This window comes from Ursus arctos, unplaced genomic scaffold (genome assembly GCF_023065955.2).
Source record: "Ursus arctos isolate Adak ecotype North America unplaced genomic scaffold, UrsArc2.0 scaffold_19, whole genome shotgun sequence".
NCBI lineage: Eukaryota > Metazoa > Chordata > Mammalia > Carnivora > Ursidae > Ursus > Ursus arctos.
Window position 1 is genome coordinate 49,821,360 of NW_026622863.1, and position 19,564 is coordinate 49,840,923.

The following is a 19,564-nucleotide window of genomic DNA, read 5'->3' on the forward strand; positions in this document are numbered from 1 at the left end:
CGCTCTGGGTGGGCGGGTGTAGCTGCGGGTCCGAGAAGTGACTGGCGGGGAAAGAGGGAGATTCGGTGGAAGCCGCTGCGCGAGGCACAGCGGGAAGAGAGGCGGGAGGCCGCGCGGGGCATTACGGGAGCAAGGGCCGGGCCTGGCCTCGGCGCGGAGCATTGTGGGAGGTGGACGCCGCTCCGGGGCGGGTAGGTGAGTGGGGAGGGGCGGGAAGGGTGCACATCTGGGGGAGGGGAGAGGCACAGCTGGGTGGGACAGCGGAGATGGGAGGGCCCGCGGCAGGAGGGGCTGGGAGGGCTTGGGGAGACGGAAACGGGTTGGGAGGGGCTGCACGAGGGAGGGGGAGGCGCAGCTGGACGCGGGGGAGCATCTGGGGTGATGAAGCCCATCTGAGGACGAGGGGCCATGTCTAGGACCAGAATGCACATCTGGGAGTACGATAGCTGCAAATGGGAGGAGGGCGCTACAGCTGGACTGGGGGGCGCGTCTGGGCAAGAGGTGGGCACAGACAAATATTGGTGACACTTCTGAGAATTGGCCACAAGTGAATGGAGCACACACCTGTGGGGGAAAAGTACATACTGGATGTGAGGAGAACATCTGGATATGGGAGCATCTCGGAGGCAGGGGCTACAGCTGGATGTGACGACCCATGGGGTCACATCTGGGACAACAGCTGCATATCGGAGACACATCCAGGGAGGAGGGAGCCACAGGTGCGTGAAGAGTGTGACTGGGGGTGAGGGATCCATGACTGGATGTGGGAGCACATCCGGACATGGAACATCTTTAGAAGAGGGCAAAGATGAATGTGAGTTACAGCCAAATGTAGACACACAGAAGGGGGGGCTTCATATGAATGGGGCCCCTAGAGGTTATGGCCACGTGTAGGAGATATATCTGGAGGGGGGAGGAGGTTTTAGCTGGAAGTTGGGGACACATTCGAGGTATCCACCACTGAACTTAAGAGTTATATTTTGGGAGAGGGACCCCTAACTGTACTTAGGGGCACGTCTACAGAGGAGGGGGCCGAGCTGAAATTAGGGATCAGGATGACAGGCTCCAGCTGTCCCAGGAATAATGCAGGAATGGGAGAAAGCCAAAGATGGAGTGGAGATTCATACCTAGATATTAAGGGGGGTGCATCCCGCCCTGGGCCCTGCCTGGAAAGAGGCACCAGCACCAAAGAGACAGGCGAGACAGGTGGAAAATGGAGGAAGTGGGATTCCCCTGGTGGGGAGGGGTCTGATATCCACGTGCCCCCTCTTCCACTCAGGCGCCCCAGGATGGAGTCCCCACCCAGCACGGCGGGGCAGGAGGAACAGGAGCTGCGGGAGCGTGCCTTCTTCTCATGGGCCGAGTTCAGCCGCTTCTTCGACGCGTGGTGCCAGCAGCGGCTGGCGCTTTTCTTCGTCAAGAGCTCCATGCACCTGGCGCGCTGCCGCTGGGCCAGCGCGCCCCCGCTCTACACGCTCATCGACGTGCTCAAGTACAGCTACGTGCGGCTCGTGTGCAAGGACGTGCGCGCTCCCAGCCGGCCCACCGTGGGGTGCGTGAGCTGAGCCGTGCCCTGCAGGGTGCTGGGGGGGGGGAGGGGAAGTGAGGGGGAGGAGTAGGCAGACAGCCTCCCACCAAGAGATGGGGAGGGAGAGATGCCGACTAAAACAGCTAAGTGCACCTTGCAGGGAAGCCAAGACAGTCCGGGAGAAAGGCAGACCGCCAGTGAGCTAGAGGGACAAAGGCACACACAGTGAGTGACAGGGTGGGCCCAATTGCAGACTTTAATGGGTACTTACAGAGAGGCAGAGAGTGAGATGGACACACTGAAGAAAGCCCCCCCCCCCCAAAAAAAAAGGATAGAAAATTCCAGAGACATGGAGACATGGAGCCAGAGACTCCAGCCAGAACCAGAAAAAAAGGGTAAGAGCCAGATTTTGGACACATACATAGAGGTCAGAGACAGGGCTGCAGAGTAAGTCACAGGACAAAGAGAGAAAGGCCCATCCCTTGATTCAGTAAATGCAGGGCCAGGTCCCACACGGGTGACAGATACTTCATTGGGCCAATAAGGTGTTGAGCAGGATAGACAAATCCCCTGCCCTCCTGGCACTTCAGACCGGACAGGAAGGCTGACGTTATAGGAACAAGCTCACAAGTAAGTTCCCTACAAGCGTAATGCTACAAGGGGCAAATGAAAAATCCGTGACAGAGCTAGGAGATACCCCCAGCTGGCCAAGGATGTTTTAATCATCCCCCCTGTTTTAAACCAGGGCACTCCCCATAAAATGTTTGGTTTCCGGCTTTTCTTGAAACACAGGAAGTGGCTGAGCCCACGTTCTTGTGTGGCAGACGGCCATTGCCGTTAGACCGGGCACTGGCACGGAGCTTTGCCCCAGACCCCACCGCTCCCTGTTACCTCACACTTCCGTGTTTCACCTGCCTGGTCCCTGTAGGTGCGCGTGAGTTTCAGACCCTTGGCTGGAGAGCCCTGGGCAAGAACGGAGCACTTAAAATCAGGCGCTGCCTTCAGGCTGCTTGAGACCGGCCCCACCACTTTGGGGTGGGTGTCTTTGGGCAACAGACATCGCATCTCTGAGTCGGGTTTCTCCTCTGAAATGGGGTTCTCGCAGCGCAGTTGGGAGTTTACTGTGAGACCAAGCCCGGGAAGGGGCTTCCCGGTGCCAGGAACATCGGGCGGCTGGGTAAAGGACAGCTGTTCTGGCAGTCAAGAGCGCAGACTTGGGAGCCCCAGGCCTGCTGTGATGAGCCAGTGACACTGAGCAAGTGACGTCACCTTTCTGGGTCTCAGTTTCCTGACTTGGAAAACAGAGGAAGTGATGGTATTGATCGATCTCCAAGGTTTTGTGAGGATGAAATGAGCCGATGATATGAGCACGTCGCTCAAAAGAGCATCCAGCAGAGTGAGCACTGGCGAGTAGCAATTCTCACCATAGTTACTGAGACATTTATGGAGAGATTACTGTTTTTGGTCTTTTATGCCCTGCTTATCTAGAATCAGAGACTCAGAGGTCAGGAAGCAGAACAGGATCAAACACACACCATCACAGAGAAATCTAGAACGTTAGAGCGTGTGAGCGCCTTGGGCCCAATCTGGAATCTCTCTTTGTTAACAGAACCCAATTCGAAGTAACAAACACTTATTGAGCACCTACTGCATGCATGCTCTTTGCTGGGCATTTGGAACCCAGAGCTGGCCTCTGCTCTTGAGCAGCTGAGAACCTAATGGAGGAGAAAAAGACCAAAAAAAAAAAAAAAAAATGGAAATCAGGGCTCACAATTGTGAGAGAAAAGAAGTTAGAGAGTGGGAAGGAGGAGGACAAAAGAGGAGTGGTCAGCTCTGCTCCACCTAAGAGCTTACAGGGTGCTTCTGGAAGGCTTCCTGGAAGAGGTGACCAGTAAACGAAAACTTAAGGGATCCTCTTTGTTTATACATTTATGTCTGTGTGTATTTGACTTAAACACATGGCACTTGCTACGTGCGGGCACTGTCCCCAGTGCTCTGCAATTGTCACAGGGGGCCAGGAGACAGGAGGGGCTGAGAGCAGGGGCAGCTCTAGGTGAAGGATGATCCCTCCCAGGGCCATGTGGGGGGCAGACTGGACGAGAGAGACAGGAGCCCAGCGAGGAGGCTGGGGCTGAGGGGCCTGAGAACACACATCAGAGCTTTCTCCCTGGCCACTCCAGTCTCCTTCCCCAGACGCTGCCCAGCAGCCTCCCACAAATCGCCGCCGGCCTCTTCCCCCTCCAGCTCCAGCCCTCTGCTCTGCACACCACCACCACCCCCCAGCTCTCGCAGCGCTTCCCTCTCTAGAATACACACACCAGCGCTTGAAAACACAAAGAGCTTGAGAACCTGAAAGATCAAGGAGAAATGGGTGCATGGAGTGCAAAACAGCTCAAAGCGATGGTACTTTTAGAAGAAAAAAAATGGGGGAAATAGCAGGCTCGTTTTTATTAAGTGCTTACTATGCACCAGCCCCTTGTCTAACTACTTTGCGTAACGGGATCCTCTTCTGTACTCCTCTCAATGAACCTGTGAGGTACTGTTCTTATTAGCCCCAATTTCCACATGAGAAAACGAGCACAGAGAGGTTAAAGCAATTTCCCAAGATAGCCCAGCTCCGAGAGGGGGAAACCAGGACCAGGACCCACACAGTTTGACCACAAAGCCCATGCTTTTGGTCCCCTCTCCCTTCCCTCCCCTACCCCTCGTCTTTATTTCAATCATGGATTATCAGTATGAGAGTCGAACGTGGTACCAGGTGCCATGCTGTCGGTCCATCCGAGAGCTTTGTTTCAAGCACCTGCTATGTGCTGGGTGAATGTGTTTTAGATCGTGCGGGTTTCAGTGGAAGAGCAGCCCATTCAGTGAAGAGCATGCATGACAGATGGACATCCGTCAAATCCTCACCCCAGTGTGCGTGAAATCTGCCCAAGCCTGGGCATGGTCAGAGAAGGCTTCCTGGAGGAGGTGATGCTGGTTCTGAGTTGTGAAGGAGGAATAGGAGCTAAATGGGGCAAAAGAAGGGAGAAGGATGTTTCCTGAAGAAGGAAGGAACTGGGTAGGGCAGCTGGCAGTGGGAATGGGGAAACGTGAATGGTCTGATAAGCTCATAAGGCACGACAGGCAGGACTGGGTGCTGGGTGGCTTGATGTAATAAGCGGAGTGCTTGGGTGCCTGGGGTTCGTACAGCAGGATTCTGTCATTCCTTATCATCTATTTACTGAGTGCCTCCCAAGGGCCAGGGGCTGTTCTCAGTGCTGGGACCATAGCAGTAGGCAACACAGACAAAGATTCCTGCCCACATGGAGTTCAGATGTAGAAGTGGGTGGCGTTCTTCTCCCTGGCTGGGTGTAGAGAAATTGCAGAAATAGCATGCTGAGGCCACAGTAGACAGTTAAGTGAGGCGCGGGGACCCCAGGGGGGACATGCTATTCTCTGGCAAGACGCACAGCTTCCCAGAGGTGTGACCTCCCCTGAGTGGGAGGGCTGAACCAAAAGAGTCAGCCAAAAGAGGCCAGGCCAGAGAGTTTCACGAGAGCCCGCGAGTTAGCCAGGGGAAACGGGTCAGGTAGAGCCCCGTGAACAGGCCGCAGGTTTGGTAGACCAGAAATGGCTGCATGTCAGGGAACGTCTTTTGGTTGCATCTAACACCGCCACAGAGGCCCCACATTTGTATTTTATTTATAACGATTTGGAGACTTAGACTTTTTTCTAATTTTGCATTATTTTTGCTGCTTTAAAGAAGGCAAAAAGTCTCAGACAGCTTTTTATGTAGATTTAGAAAAGCTAGCAGGCTCCTGGTTTTCCTTTACCTCATGCACGGAAGAGAAAAGGGGCGTGTCAAGGATCCCCTTCTGGTTTAACAAAGACAGTTCTTAAGTATTTATACTGGAGCGTCTCGGGTGGGTTCCAGGGAGGCTCACCCTTTTCAGGGGCCACTTGGAAACAATTTAGGAGCATTTTAAGGCATGCTACTGACATTTACTGCCTATGAGTCAGACGTCTTAGTTCCTTGCCAAGCCCTGGACAGCCTATGTTACAAGGGCTGACAAGCTGTGAGGACCTTGGGCCAGATCCACCCTGCAGCTGTGGTTTGTAAATAAAGTTTTATTGGAACGCAGCCAGGCCCATGCATTGACATGCGATCTATGGCTGTTTTCACAATATAGCACAGAGTCTATTTGCTGTCTGTCCTTTTGCAGAAAAAGTGCCAGTCCCTGCTCTATAAACATAAATCTCCTACTCAAATGTCAGTATCATCCCTCACGGAGAAACACGGAACCTCCTTTCAGAAAGCAGATGTTAATAATTAGTATTATTATCAGGGAAATGCACCCTGATCCCCCCTGCCCGTTCTCTTTCATTTTTTACAGTGCTGGTTGTAGCTCCTTGATCAACTTCAGCTGGTGGGGGGGACCATGCCCTGCAGCTTGTGGACCACTGTCCAGACAGGCTCTTCCTCACACACAGACAGATAAGAGAGTTGGGTGTCCTCGAGGCATTGTTCGTAAGAAGGGAGAAGTGGAGACAACGTGCAGTTGGCAGAGGGGCGCCTGGCTGGCTCAGTCGGTTGAGCACGCGACTCTTGATCTCGGGGTTGTGAGTTCGAGCCCCACCTGGGTTATAGAGATGACCTAAATAAAATCTTAAAAAAAAAAAAAAAAAGACAACCCCAACATAGTTGGCAGAGTGGCGAGTGGCATATCAGGCAGCAAAAGGAATGAACCGATAGTGAAAAGCTGATGAGTGAGAAAGCAAGTTGCAAAAGTATATAGAGAGTGGGGTTAGTTTCCCATTGCTTTTGTAACAAAGGATCACAAATGTGGTGGCTTGAAACAATGCAAATGTGTGATCTTAGAGTGCTGAGGGTCACCAGTTCAGCACGGGTCTCACGGGGCTAAAATTGAGGTGTCTGCAGGGCTGGATCCTTCTGGAAGCTCTAGGGGAGAATCTTCTAGAGGCGCCCGCATTCCTCGGCTTGCAGCCTCTCCTCAGCTTTCTGCTCCTCCGCACAGAAGCATCTTTTTCTCTCTCTCTCTCTCTCTGACTTTGACTTGTCTCTCTAGCTTCTTGCTTCTGTCTTCCCCTTATAAGGACCCTTGGGGGTACACTGAGCCCACCTGAATCGTCTCCCCATCTCAAGATCCTTAATTTAATCATACCTGGAAAGTTCCTTTTGCAGTGCACGGTAATGTTTGCACAGTTCCAGCAACTAGGCTGTGAACGTCCTTGAGGGGCTGCTCTGCCTACCATACGCTAGAAAGAAAAATGTTTCCTGAGTAAACTCTTTAAAAGCGTAACACACGTGAAGAAAAGCACACGCATCCTACGTATGCAACTCAGCGAGTCTCCCCCAAACAATGCATACGTAAGCGACACCCAGAACAAGGACATACACGTGCCCAGTGCCAAGAAGCGCCCCCAGAGCGTTAACCACTCAAGGGTACCGCTGTCCGGTCTCCCAGCAGCAGAGGCTACCTTTGCCTCTTGTGAGACTTGCGATAAACCCGACACTCGGTGGCTTATCATCCTTCGTGTCGGGCATCTGTCACACCACAGGTCCCCAAGATCCGACCACGTCGCTGGCGGTAGTAATGGCCTGTCCATTCTTACTGTTGGTCAGGGTCGTGTTTGAGGATATAGCCCTACTTACTTTCCTACCCTCCTGGTGGATATTGGATTGTTTCCAATACGAACAGAGCTGCTGTGAACATTCTAGAACAATCTTCGGGCGCCCATCTGCAGGCATTTGTCTTGAGTGGAAATCCTCGGTCGCGGGGACGCAGGTGATCGCGTTCACAGCTACTGCCACGCGGTTTTCCACAAGCAGTTTACGTTTAAACACCCATCGACGAGAAGCTAAGTCTCGCACTTTCTCCACATCCTGGTCTTCGCTCGGTGTTTATTTGGTCATTCTGGTGGGTGGGTGGTGGCATCATTGGGGGCTTCTCATTCGTATCGGCTAGATGACTGATGAGTTTGAGCACCTTTCCGTGTCGACGAAATTTTAGAACATGGAAACCTACTTTCCACTGTTTGTTGGTACCTAAAAGCATACGCAGGGAAGGCTAGATACCCAATCCGGGGAGTGGCTACTTTGGGGGACCGAGGAGGGAGGGGACTATTGGAGGGCAGGGTTCCCAGAAGCCCTCACTTGCCTTGTTCTTGCTAAATGAGAAGTGAACACAGGAGTGTCTGAAGGGTTTTATTTCTTACAGTTGTTTGAGGTAAATAAAACAGTCCTCCGCTTTTGATAGGGGTAGGGTGGTAGGTACAGTGGTGCGGCCAGCATGGGTGCTGGCCACCTTGCAACACAGTTAAGTGCTTTCCATACATCAACTCTTTCAATCCTCACAACAACCCCAGGAGAAAGGTCTGGTGATGATGATCTCCCGTTCAACATAGGAGGAAACTGAGGCACAGAGGCTTGAAGGGACTTGCCCAAGGTCATGCAGCTGGCGAATTCCAAAAGGCCCTCTCTCTTCTCGATGCTTGGCACAGTTCTTAATTTTAGAAAGTAATAATTAAAAAGGAGAGAGAGAGAGAAGGAGGACGAGGGCAGAGGGTGATGTGACGGCGGTGGTGGTCGTTCCTCCCGCAGGCCCCCCCAGCCCGGCTGCCCAGCCTTCATCATCGTCAAGCTGAGCCCGCTGCGGGACCGCCTCGTGGTGACGGAGTGCCAGCTGACCCACTCGCACCCGGCCTGCCCTCTCGAGTTCGCCTACTACTTCCGCCCGGGCCACCTGCTGGCCAACGCCTGCCTGCCGGTGCGTACCACCAACAAGATCTCCAAGCAGTTCGTGGCGCCGGCCGACGTGCACCGCCTGCTCTCCTACTGCAAGGGCCGCGACCACGGCGTCCTGGACGCCCTGCACGTGCTCGAGGGGCTCTTCCGCACCGACCCCGAGGCCAAGGTGGGGTCTCGGGAGAGGCAGGCGGGGGCGGGGGAGAGCCGCGCCTGAGCCTCGCGGGTCATTCATTCATTCATTCATTCATCCGCCGCTCCTCCATTCGCTCCTTTCACCCATCGCCCCCCCCCCCCCCCCCCCCCCCCCGCCTCCCCGCGCGGTCATTCACTAAGTGCCCAAGAGCTTTCTGTCTCTGACGGAAATGCTTGGGGATGTTGCACCCCGCCCCGTAGGGTAGCCCCTGGCCACACGTGGCTGTTAAGCACTTGCGTGCAGCGAGTAGGACCGAGGAACTGAATTTTAAATTTTATTTCATTTTAACTCATTGAAATTTAAAGAGCCACTTCTGGCTATTGGCTACCTTGCAGAGAAACGGCTAGAATCACCTCGCGGTTGTAGTGGGGGAAACCAACAAGAGACAGACACACCCAACTGAGATAAAATGTCAGGAGGGTTGGGACTAAGAGAGGTGACAAAGTGCCATTTCAAGAAACTAAACCACACACATAGAAAATGCAGAGATGAGAAGTGCATAGTGGGAAGAATGTCCACAAAGTGAAAACAGCCCTTCCCCACCATCCAGATCGAGACTCAGAAGGGTGGGTCACCTCTGTCACCTAAGGTGATGGAGTGAGGAGTAATGTCAAGGAGAATAGGGTGAGGATGTGGAGAGGGACAGTTAGTTGTAAGGCTGCTATCTTAATTTACTTTTTTTTAAGAAATCACTTATTTATTTGAGAGAGAGGGAGAGCACAAGCCGAGGGGAGAGGCAGAGGAAGAGGAAGAAGCAGACTCCCCGCTGAGCAGGGAGCCCAGTGCGGGGCTCGATCCCAGGACCCTGGGATCATCACCTGAGCTGGAGGCAGACGCCCAACCGACTGAGCCCCCCAGGTGCCCCTTTAAGGTGCTATTTTAATTTGAGTCGTCAGGGAAGTTCTCTCAAAGGAAATGCTGGCGAAGCAGAGGAGACAGAATGGAGGCACGGGACCCCCATTCTATTTTCAGAGGGACTGGAGTTCCAGGAAGAAGGACTAGCCAGTGCAAAGGTTCAGAGGTTGCTGAAGCATCCCGCTGTTCCTCCAAGAGGAAGCTTTCTGCTGCTTTCATCCAACTTCAGAGCCGGGGGTGGACGTACAGGGAGGGAGGAGGGAAGGGAGGGATAAAAGTGGCGAAGCTAGGTTCTCCCCCCCCCCCCCCAGGTGGCTGTACTTTTCTCGCATGTATGGAAGAGGTCCCAACCCAGGGCGGTGATGCAGTGTGAATCCACTCTCCAGAATCAGGTCCAGAGACCTCCCCCACCTCCGTCTCATGCTCTGGAGCCAGCCGTGATTCAAGCCACCAGCCCGAACCCAGCCCTCTAGCCACATATCACATGGATGATCTTTTCAGTTCACGTTTATCAAGCACTATGTGCCAGGCACGACCTGAAGTGCTTGGCATATTATCATTCATCTAAATCACACCAGAGCATGTTAGGGAAGGAGTCCACATTCTCCCCTCCATTTTATAGACAAGGAAACTGAAGCACAGAGAGGTCAAGGAACTGACCTGAGGTCACACAGCTACTTAACGATGGAGGCTGACTTCAGACCTACACAGTCTGGATCCAGGGCCGTGCTCTTGACCGCTCGGCTAGTCCCCAGTTTAGAAATGAGGCTCGGGCCCCTTCCCATCAGGTCTAGCCTCCGGAGAGCTGAGGGTCCCACCCAAGTCAGTTTGCTGCTCTGTGAAATGGGGGTGCACATGTGTACTCCGCACACCACTGGTCTTCGCTGAGCTATTCAGTTATCCACTGTCCACCGTCAAATAAATAAGCTTTGGCTGTCTTCCCTGGAGACACCCGAGCGGGGCTGACCCCGGGAGAAGCCACTCACTGACAAATGAAAGGCTTCAAGGTCAAGGGATTGTCCTTTTAACTTCCGGTGTGGAGGCTGCCATAGGATCCCGGCTAAAGCAAGGTTGGCTCCTGGGTCTGTCTTTTAGTCCACCGTAATCCTTTTAAAGGACACAAGGAAGGAGCTCTGGAACACCAAGAGACAGACCAGTGAAAGGATTACTCCTTTTTTTTTTAACTTAAATATTAACTTTTCTTTTTTTTTTTTTTAAGATTTTATTTTATTTATTTATTCGACAGATAGAGACAGCCAGCGAGAGAGGGAACACAAGCAGGGGGAGTGGGAGAGGAAGAAGCAGGCTCCTAGCGGAGGAGCCTGATGTGGGGCTCGATCCCACAACGCCAGGATCACGCCCTGAGCCCAAGGCAGACGCTTAACCGCTGTGCCACCCAGGCGCCCCTAAATATTAACTTTTCGAATATGTAACACGTTCACATGCTTCTAAATTCAAAAGGTACAAAGGTTCAAAAGGTGAAAAGTCCCCTTGTCACCTGTCCCCCAGGTCCCCTCCTCAGAGGCCACCAGAGTATCCTTCTTCATACATCTTCTATCTCTTTCTATTGTATGGCTCAGGACTACCCAGGGGAACTTTCTATGACGATAGAAATGCTCTGTGTCCCCTGGACTCATGTGACTATCAAGCACTTGCAACGCAGCCAGTTTGATGGAGGAACTGGATTTTTAATTTAATTTAATTAATTGCAATTTAAACAGCCCCGGGCAGCTAGTGGCTTCACAGCAAATAGCCCCACCCTATAGGGATACAGAGAAATTGGTGTCTTTCGTTTTAATTTTATTTCCACTTGCTCCCCTCCCCCAGCAAGGTAGCATATTAGACATACTTTTTTTGCATCTTGCTTTAGATGTTGGGTTGGCCACGTGTCGGCATCTTTCGTTTCTTCCTCTGGGGCTGGTCACCTTTAACTTCTTGTCTGGTGGGTTAAGTTCCAGGCTGCCAGCTTCTGACAGCCACAGCCACATGGGGGAAGAACAGTGGGGAGCTGGCTTTGGGGCAACGAGATGCATGGACACCCTGTTCCTCATCACATGGACCCATTGTCTCCAAGGCCAGCGGCCCTTTCTTTTTATTTATTTATTTATTTATTTATTTATTTGAGAGAGAGAGCGCGCGAGCTAACGCACGTGAGCAGCGGGGAGGGGCAGAGGGAGAGGCAGAAGCAGACTCCCCGCTGAGCAGGGGGCCCGACTCAGGGTTCGATCCCAGGACCCTGGGATCATGACCTGAGCCGAAGGCAGACGCTTAACTGGCTGAGCCACCCAGGCTCCCTGGCCAGTGGGCCCTTTCTGTTCTACCCTTTCATAGTATAAACCTCTAGCCACCTGGGAGTGAGAGGAAATTTGACCTTGAGCGGTCTACCCGCTCCTCAAACAGCCATCGACTTGTCTTAACCTCCCCCCACCGCCTGGCGCTGCCAATTCCTTGTGACATGCTATTATCGGTCCTCAGCATTTTTTGCAGTTGCCGGCTCAGGAACCGTGGGGCTTGGGGTTTGGCTTTTGTTTCGCGGAGGGTGGGGAGTGGACATCTTGTCCATCTGCTTACCGGCTTCCTGAGTTTGGTTCCTGTTGTCTCCTTTCCGTTTGCTCCTGTCTTTCTTTCTATAGAAATCTCTACTTGAGGTTCAGGGAAGATAAAGTTAGAGGAGTGTGGCCAACCTGTCACCTTAACGTGGTAGTTTCGGGTGGCTCTTTTCAGTCATGACATACATTGAACGAGTTCTGTATTACTAATATGTTAAGATAACAATTCTTTACCTGGTCCCAAGATGAGGCTAAGGAATAACCAGATATTATGCTTTCCGCTTCCCAGCAGTCTCCTGAAAGAGGGATGCCTTTGGTTTTTGTTTTGGTTTGGGGTTTTTTGTGGTTATTGTTTTCTTTTTTGTTTTGTTTCCATTTTGGAGGGGTTACTTTGAAAAGCCGAATGCCTGGGACCCCCTGAGTGGCTGTGACCTACTTGGTCCTGGGAGGGGGTCCAACAAGACTAATACACCCAAAAGCCACTGCCACAGTTTGCGAGCAAGACTGAGTAGCTGCTTCAACGAAGGAGGTGTTAAGACCTTTTATAATCTGCCCCGAGGCAGCGATGAGGGGCTGCGCGGTGTTCAGTCACATCTCCATCGCCTCGTTTGTGGCGGGCTCTAGGGTAATCAGCTGGCTTTCTGGGTAGGGACGGAGCTTGCCCAGAAATGTACCTTCGGTCATGGCTGTGCTTCGCCTTCTGAGAAGGAGGAATGTTGATCTGAATATGCCGCTTTTATGAATAATTAAAGGTAAATTAGTACAGTCCCCGTGGAGGACAATTGGGCCACGTCTCTCGAAATGAGCACGTTGGTCCCTCTCCCACTGCTGGGAATTTATGCCGCACAGGTGCCCGGTGACTTCCGAGGTTAATCAGCTATTTTCTGGTCCTATAGTAGCAGCTAGAAACTGGTTTTATTTCTCTTGTTAGGGGCTAAGAGCTTTATATACATCCCAGCTGGGCCAGTTACTGGCCGCGGGACATCCGACAGGGGGCGACAAGTTACTTCTCCAAGCCTTAGTTTGTGGGTCCGTAGACTGGGGATAAGAGTAAGTACTACTTCGTAGGATTGCAGTTGTGTGAGGACTAAGTGTGTGTGTGTGTGCGTGTCTGTGTAAAAACAGTTGAGGAGGAAGCCCTGCGTGCATAGCTATTTCGGGATTATTTTTATTCCCTCCTGTTTCCCTCCGGGCCAGTCTGGAGAATAGGACCGCTCCGATCACGGGAAAACAGGGCTGTGGATGGAGAGCGTTTCGTGGCATGGTTTCTGGTGTTCACATTTGCGGACTCCACCCTCTGTGGTTGACGCATCCCAGTGCCACCGAGTCGTGTGTCTGCGGTGACACCTGCCGTCATGTGAGCCCTGCTATCTGCCAGCCACACGCCCTTGAATCAGGCCTGTGGGACCCCTTTCGTGAAGGCCAGGGCGGTATAGCGGTCAGGAGGGCAGACTCCGGGCCCGAGCAGCCTTGGGTTCAAATTCCGGCCCGGCCGCTTACTACCTGGGGGTGCGCGTCTCTCAGCTGAAAGGACCACTGGTTGTGCGAGTGCGGGTGCGACTGCTCGGGGAACCAAAGCCAGCCCGACAGGGCAGGACTCAGGCCTGCCTCCGTCCCTCCTCTCTCCTCAAGGTCAAGCACAGCGTCGGACCCACAAGAGGCTCTCAGTCAACGCTGTTTAACGAACCCATGGCTGGGCAAGAAGAGCTTCCGTGCCCTCTTTAGAAAGAAAACCCGAGGTCAGAAATCGAAGTTATCCCTTAAAGAACGGAAGTCGGCTTCTAACTCATCAAGGGCTTGTCTGCTCTGGAAAAATCTCAAGGCACATACATTTTGCCATATTTCCTTTTCCTACGCCTGACTCCCCATTAGAAACGGACACGAACTTGAGACTGTAGAAACGTGTCACTCTTTTTGTTATACTTAGGACAACCTTTACCTGCGTGTTAATTTCTACACTCGTGCTGTCTGAAGGAACTTTCTGTGATGGTGCAAATGTCCTGTGTCTGCGGCATTCAGGAGAGCAGCCGCTGGCCCCGTGTGGCTGTTAAGCCCTTGAAATAGGACTAGCGTGACCGATGAACTGAATTTTTATAGGTTGTCAAATATTAATTAATTTAAATGTAAATAGCCACATGGGGCTAAGGCGACTGGCTTGGACAGAGCAGTTCTAGGTTGAAACATCTGCGGAGACAAATCGTAAAGTAATCGTAGGTGTAAAAATTCATGATGGTTGGAAAAACATCATAGTGGGATAGTAACTACTCCAGCAGTAAGTTCTCTAGGCTTTTTCATAAAATTTAGTGAATTCTAATACGTGTTAAGATGCTGAATGTAGGATTTCTGGGCTGGGAAAGCAATTTCCTTGTTCTTCTGGGATTCTACTAGACCTCTCTTTTTTTCTTTTTTTTTTTTTTAATTAGAGGATTTTTTTTTCTTTCCCCATGAAAGCTGAGAATGATGCAGTGCTTTTTTTTTTTTCTTAAGATTTATGTGTTCGTTTTAGAGAGAAAGAGCGTGAGAGAGTGCAAGCAGGGGAAGGGGCAAAGGGAGAAGGAGACTCCCCACTAAGTGGGGAGACCTATGCGGGGCTCGATCTCACGACCCTGAGATCATGACCTGAGCCCAAATCAAGAGTCGGGCGTCTAACCGACTGAGCCACCCAGGTGCCCCGATGCAGTGCTTTTTAACCATCCAGTAGGATGAGGTTGGACGATGGCAGAATGGTTTGTGGCGAGAACCGTGCTTACATAATTGGCAGCTGTGGGTCCGCGCTGACTGCGACCGAGGGAGTCCGATCGCCGCCTGCCTGTCCCATTCAGTGGCTTTCGTGCATGATGATGCCAGAGTGGCTGAGGTCAAGGAGGACGAGAGGGACAGAAGATGAGGTCCAAACACCTGATCGCCCAGCCCACAGCGTGGTGTGAACTCTGGGTGGTGCCTGAAGTGGGATTCGAAGTCCCGGGAAAGGAAAGGTTTTCAAGCAGGGGAGGGGGTGATCTGATCAGAAGTTTAGGAAATGAAACAGAGATGGGGCCGGTGGGGGGCCATTGAGAATCAAGTGTAGCTCTGGCCTGCCAATCTCCAGGGACACTGGAGACGACGTCCAATGGGCCATGCTCCTGCCGAGGCAGCTCCGTAGATGAATCTAGAGCCTGGAGATACAGAACTGGGAGTCATCAGCTGAAAGATGAGGAAGGCTGTGTGACCAGATGAGGTCACCTTGGCAGAGCCTAGAGACAGGAAAGAGGAGACGAGAAGCCAGGACAGCAACATTTAGAAGCAGAGCAGGGGTAGAACACGGCTGCGACAAGCAAAGGAGACCACCTGGGAGACGCCTGGGAGGAAGGAGGACAGCCGGGAGTTTCCAGGGTGACAGAAGCCAAGAGAGTTGCAGAAAGAGGGCAGGCTCCCTGTCCTCAGTGCTGCTGAGAGACGAGGAAGACAGAAATAATAGCAGGATTAGAAACGCACGAAGCTTTGGACACAAATGATCTCATTTTAGCCTCTCCACGACCGTGGTTAACAGACATTACCTCAATTTTGCAGCCAAGGAAAGTGAGACTCCGCCCAGGGTCCCCAGAGCTAGTAAGAGACAAAGTGAGGATTCAAAATGAGACTCTTCCCTGGACTCCGGAGACGTGGCCGGTGGGCACTGCCGCACACGGAGGCGTGCGTTCGTTCAGGATGTATCGAGCTGCGGCTGTGAGCGCCCTTCCAAACATCAGGAGTGCAAAACACGACGTCCCTAACCTCGTGGCTCTTCCGTCTTAGGAAGGGCAAACAGACGATAAGCAAATCAGCAAATAAAGACGTCACATGCTGCAGGGCGGTGAAGCGCCATGGCCAACAGTAGCTAGAGAGAGCTGGGGTGTTTGCTTGGAAGCGATGATCAGAGCAGACCTCTATAAGGACGTGATCTTGGCACAGGGGTGAGAATGGTATTAACGACGAACGCTCTGAGAGCACTTACTATCGGCTGAACGTTCATATCTTTGTGCCAGGCAGTGTTCTCAATGCTTTAATGCATTTCGTCCTTCCAGTCACAGAGATATTCTCACATTTTACAAATGGGGTGGAGATCAGGGAAGTCGCCGGAAGCCACAGGGCCAGGAAGTGGGGGCTCCAGGGTCTCAGCCCAGGCAGTCTGGCTCTAGACCCTAAGCTGGACCTGACCCTTCCAGCATGAAGGAATGAATGTGCAGTTCCCAGAAGGGGAAATTAGGGGAACAAGGAGGGTAAGGGGGAAACTGAGGCTCAGAGAGGTTAAGTCACAAGGTTCGGGAGTGGTGGGGCCGGGACTCAAACCTAGACCATCTGGCTTCAAAGCCTTCAGCCTTAGTGCTAGACCAGTGGCTCTCAGACTGGAGCGGGCGGGGGAATCCCCTGAAGGGCTTGTCAGAGCGCCGATTGTGGGGCCATCCGAGTTTCTGACTCGGCGGGTCTGGAAAGGCCTAAGAATATCCATTTCTGACAAGATCCCAGCAGGTGAAGTAGCGGCTCCAAGGCCTACACGTGGAGACTGGCTCTAGGCCAATTCTCAGCGCAGAAAGGAATGAATACCCAGTTCCCAGTAGGTACACTGAGGCTCAGGGAGGCTGTCTCGTGTGCAGAAATCACACAGCTGTTAGAGGGAGGTGCCGGATCGCGCACCCAGGCGATCGGCCCCCCAGAGGTCGCGTTTTTAACCATTCCCCGGCTGCATGCAGGAATGAATGGATTTCCATTGCCCCCGGGGTGGGGGGGAGACCCGAGGTCCGGGAGACGCCGGGCGACCCCCGCGTCTGCTGACCTCTCTCCCTGCCTCCCCCTCCCCCCGCCCGCAGGTGAAGCTGGTGTTCGTGGAGGACCAGGCGGTGGTGGAGACGGTGTTCTTCCTGACGTCGCGCACGCGGGCGCTGCTGCGGCGCTTCCCTCGCATGCTCCTGGTGGACCGGCTGCCGGGGCTGCAGGGCGCGCTGGACCTGCTGGCCGTGCTGTGCGTGGACGGCGCGGGCCGCGCGCGCCAGGCCGCCTGCTGCGTGGCGCGCCCGGGCACGCCGAGCCTGCTGCGCTTCGCGCTGGCCTCGCTGCTGCAGAGCGCGCCCGACGTCAAGGGCCGCGTGCGCTGCCTGACCGCCGGGCCCGAGGTGGCCGCGCAGCTGCCCGCCGTGCGCCAGCTGCTGCCGGGCGCGCGCGTGCAGATTTGCCGCGCGCAGGGCCTCGAGACGCTCTTCAGCAAGGCGCAGGAGCTGGGCGGCGCCGGCCGCGAGGACCCGGGCCTGTGGCCACGCCTGTGCCGCCTGGCAGGCGCGTCGTCGCCCGCCGCCTACGCCGAGGCGCTGGAGGAGCTGCGCGCTCACGGCCCGGCCGCCTTCGTCGACTACTTCGAGCGCAACTGGGCCCCGCGCCGCGACATGTGGGTGCGCTTCCGAGCCTTCGAGGCTGCCCGGGACCTGGACGCGTGTGCCCTGGTGCGCGGCCACCGCCGGCGCCTGCTGCGCCGCCTGAGCCCCTCGCGCAGCGTGGCGCAGTGCCTCCGCGACCTGGTGGCCATGCAGTGGGCCGACGCGGCCGGGGAGGCGGCGCCCGAGGGCCCGGACGGTGGGGGGCCGTGGCCGGAGGGCGAGCCGGGGAGGGGAGCCCACGTGGAGGAGAGGATGAAGGGCCTGGAGAGTGGGGACTGGGGAGGGACCCCGAAAGAAGGATGTATTTGGAGAGGCGCCCAGTTGGAGAAGGAGTGGCCCCGAGGTTTGGAGGCCAGAGACCGGGGAGGGGCTCAGTTAGAAAGCGAGATGGGGAGAGGGTTGCAGGTCCAAGACTGGAGACAGGCCCAGCTGGAGAACCAGAAAGTGAGAGGGATAGAAGGCAGTGGCTGGAGAGGATCCCAGTTGGAGAACGAGCAGTGGAGAGGACCAGAAATCAGAGACTGGAGGGGGGCCCCGTTGGAGTGTGAGAAAGATTGGGGACCGGAAGGTTATGTCCGGAGAGGCGTCCGGTTGGAGGACCACGGACTAAGGGGATTGGAAGGGTATAGCTGGACGACGGCCCGGCTGGAGGATCGAAGGGTTAGGGTGCTGGAGACCACAGACCGGAGGGGGACCCAGTTTGATTCTGAGAGGGCCAGGAGTCATGAAGGGAGCCCCTGGAGGGGGGCCCAGCTGCATGATGAGAGGGCGCATGGACTGAAAACCAGAGAGTGGAAGGGGCCTCAGTTGGAAGCCGACAAGGGAAGGCGGCTGGAGGTCAGGAACTGGAGGGGACCCCATTTGGAGAAGCCCAGGGAGTTGGTCCCCGAGAATGGAGACCAAAGGGGACCCCAGTGGGGAGATGAGAGGCAGAGAGGGCCAGAGATTGGAGAAGAGAGAGGAGTGAGTTTGGGGGTCAAGAGAAGAAGGGACCTGGAGGATGTGGTTCTGGTCCAACTGGGGGACACAAGGATGACAGGCCTGGAGAATAGAGAGGGAGCCCCATCCGTGGGCCCCAAGAGCAGAGGAGGACAAGGGGTAGAGTGTGGGGGCACAGGAGGGAGGGGTCTAGGGCTGGGGAATGGGGTCATGTGTGGCACCCCCGTGGGGACTGTGTTTGAGGGCGATCCAGAATGGGCAGGGACAAGGAGAGTGTACCTGACCACCGGGGAAAGCCTGCAGGAAGGAGGTGAAGAAGAAGGCCCAAGGGAGCCCAAGAGGCCTTGCTGCCCCTCGGCTGAGGAAGAGGTGGACTGGGAGCCCCTGGCCAAGTTCCGAGCAGCCTGCGGGCCAGAGCTGGCAGAATTGGTGGCCGAAGAGCTGGCCTTTGCCAGGCAGCACGGTACCCGGGGTTTCCACTGGACTGGCGCGGGGTTTGCCCTTAAGGATGGCACCTCGGACTTCTTCCTGGACAGGGCTCTGACCCGCTGCAGCTGCTCCATCCACGCCGCCCGGCGGCTGCCCTGCCGCCACCTCTTCGCAGCGCGCCTCCTCACCGGGGCAGCCTTATTCCACATGGACCTGCTCAGGGATTGCTGGGGGAGAGCCCCGGAGCCCTGACCCTTCAGGCCCCTGCCTACCACCCTCCGCTGCGAGGGTAGGAGAGCATTCTTCGATCCCAAAGATAACAGGGCTGAGGCCACGGTGGCCACCCCAGTCCCTCTAGCCACCTCCTGTGTCATCCAGGGACCTCACCTTGGCCGTTTGCCCCTCGAGGTCCTGGAGCCACAGTGTGGAAGACGGTGGTGGCCAGGATGGCTTCTGAGGGCTTCGCTCAGGAGAGGAAGTGTGTGATGAGATGGGGGCAGACAGGTTCAGATGGGGGCAGAAGGAAGGAGGGGACAAAGCTGGAGGAGGGGAAGACACAGGACATGGGGAGAGCCCAGGCAGGAGCAGATGGTCACTCCAGAGAGTGCAGGGGTGAAGGAGAAAAGCAAGGGGGGCTGTAGGAGGACAAGTGGGGGGTGGGGGGAGGAGAGAAACTAGCAGGGAGACAAGCAGAGGAGAGAGGACAAGAGGAGAGGCAGAAATGGGAAAAAGCAGAGGGAGGCAGGGGAGAAGGGGGCCAGGGTGGAGGACACAGAAAAAAAAACAAAAGGACACATGGGAAGAAAACGTAGAAAAGGTATGGGAGATGGGGAGAGAAGAAAGAAGGGAGTGATTTGAGAGTCTCCAAAGCCTGGAGTCTTGGATCCCCTTGACCTTCTGGTTGGTCATTCCCAGAAGACACTGAATAAGAGGGAG

At 54.6% G+C, this 19,564-nt stretch overlaps 1 protein-coding gene across 2 annotated transcripts; it reads left to right on the forward strand.

Moving 5' to 3' along the window:
* The first annotated feature begins 105 nt into the window (after nucleotides 1-105).
* ZSWIM9 (zinc finger SWIM-type containing 9) lies at nucleotides 106-19,417 on the forward strand. Of its 2 annotated transcripts, none has more exons than XM_048224006.2 (4): nucleotides 106-191; nucleotides 1,280-1,552; nucleotides 8,130-8,442; nucleotides 16,700-19,417. In XM_048224006.2, exons 2-4 carry the CDS (start codon nucleotides 1,290-1,292, stop codon nucleotides 18,878-18,880), a joined length of 2,757 nt encoding a protein of 918 aa, XP_048079963.1. In that variant the 5' UTR covers nucleotides 106-191; nucleotides 1,280-1,289; the 3' UTR covers nucleotides 18,881-19,417. The 2 variants fall into 2 exon arrangements, with proteins under 2 accessions (XP_048079963.1, XP_026337723.1); XM_026481938.4 differs by lacking the exon at nucleotides 106-191 and adding an exon at nucleotides 396-719.
* Nucleotides 19,418-19,564: the final 147 nt, after the last annotated feature.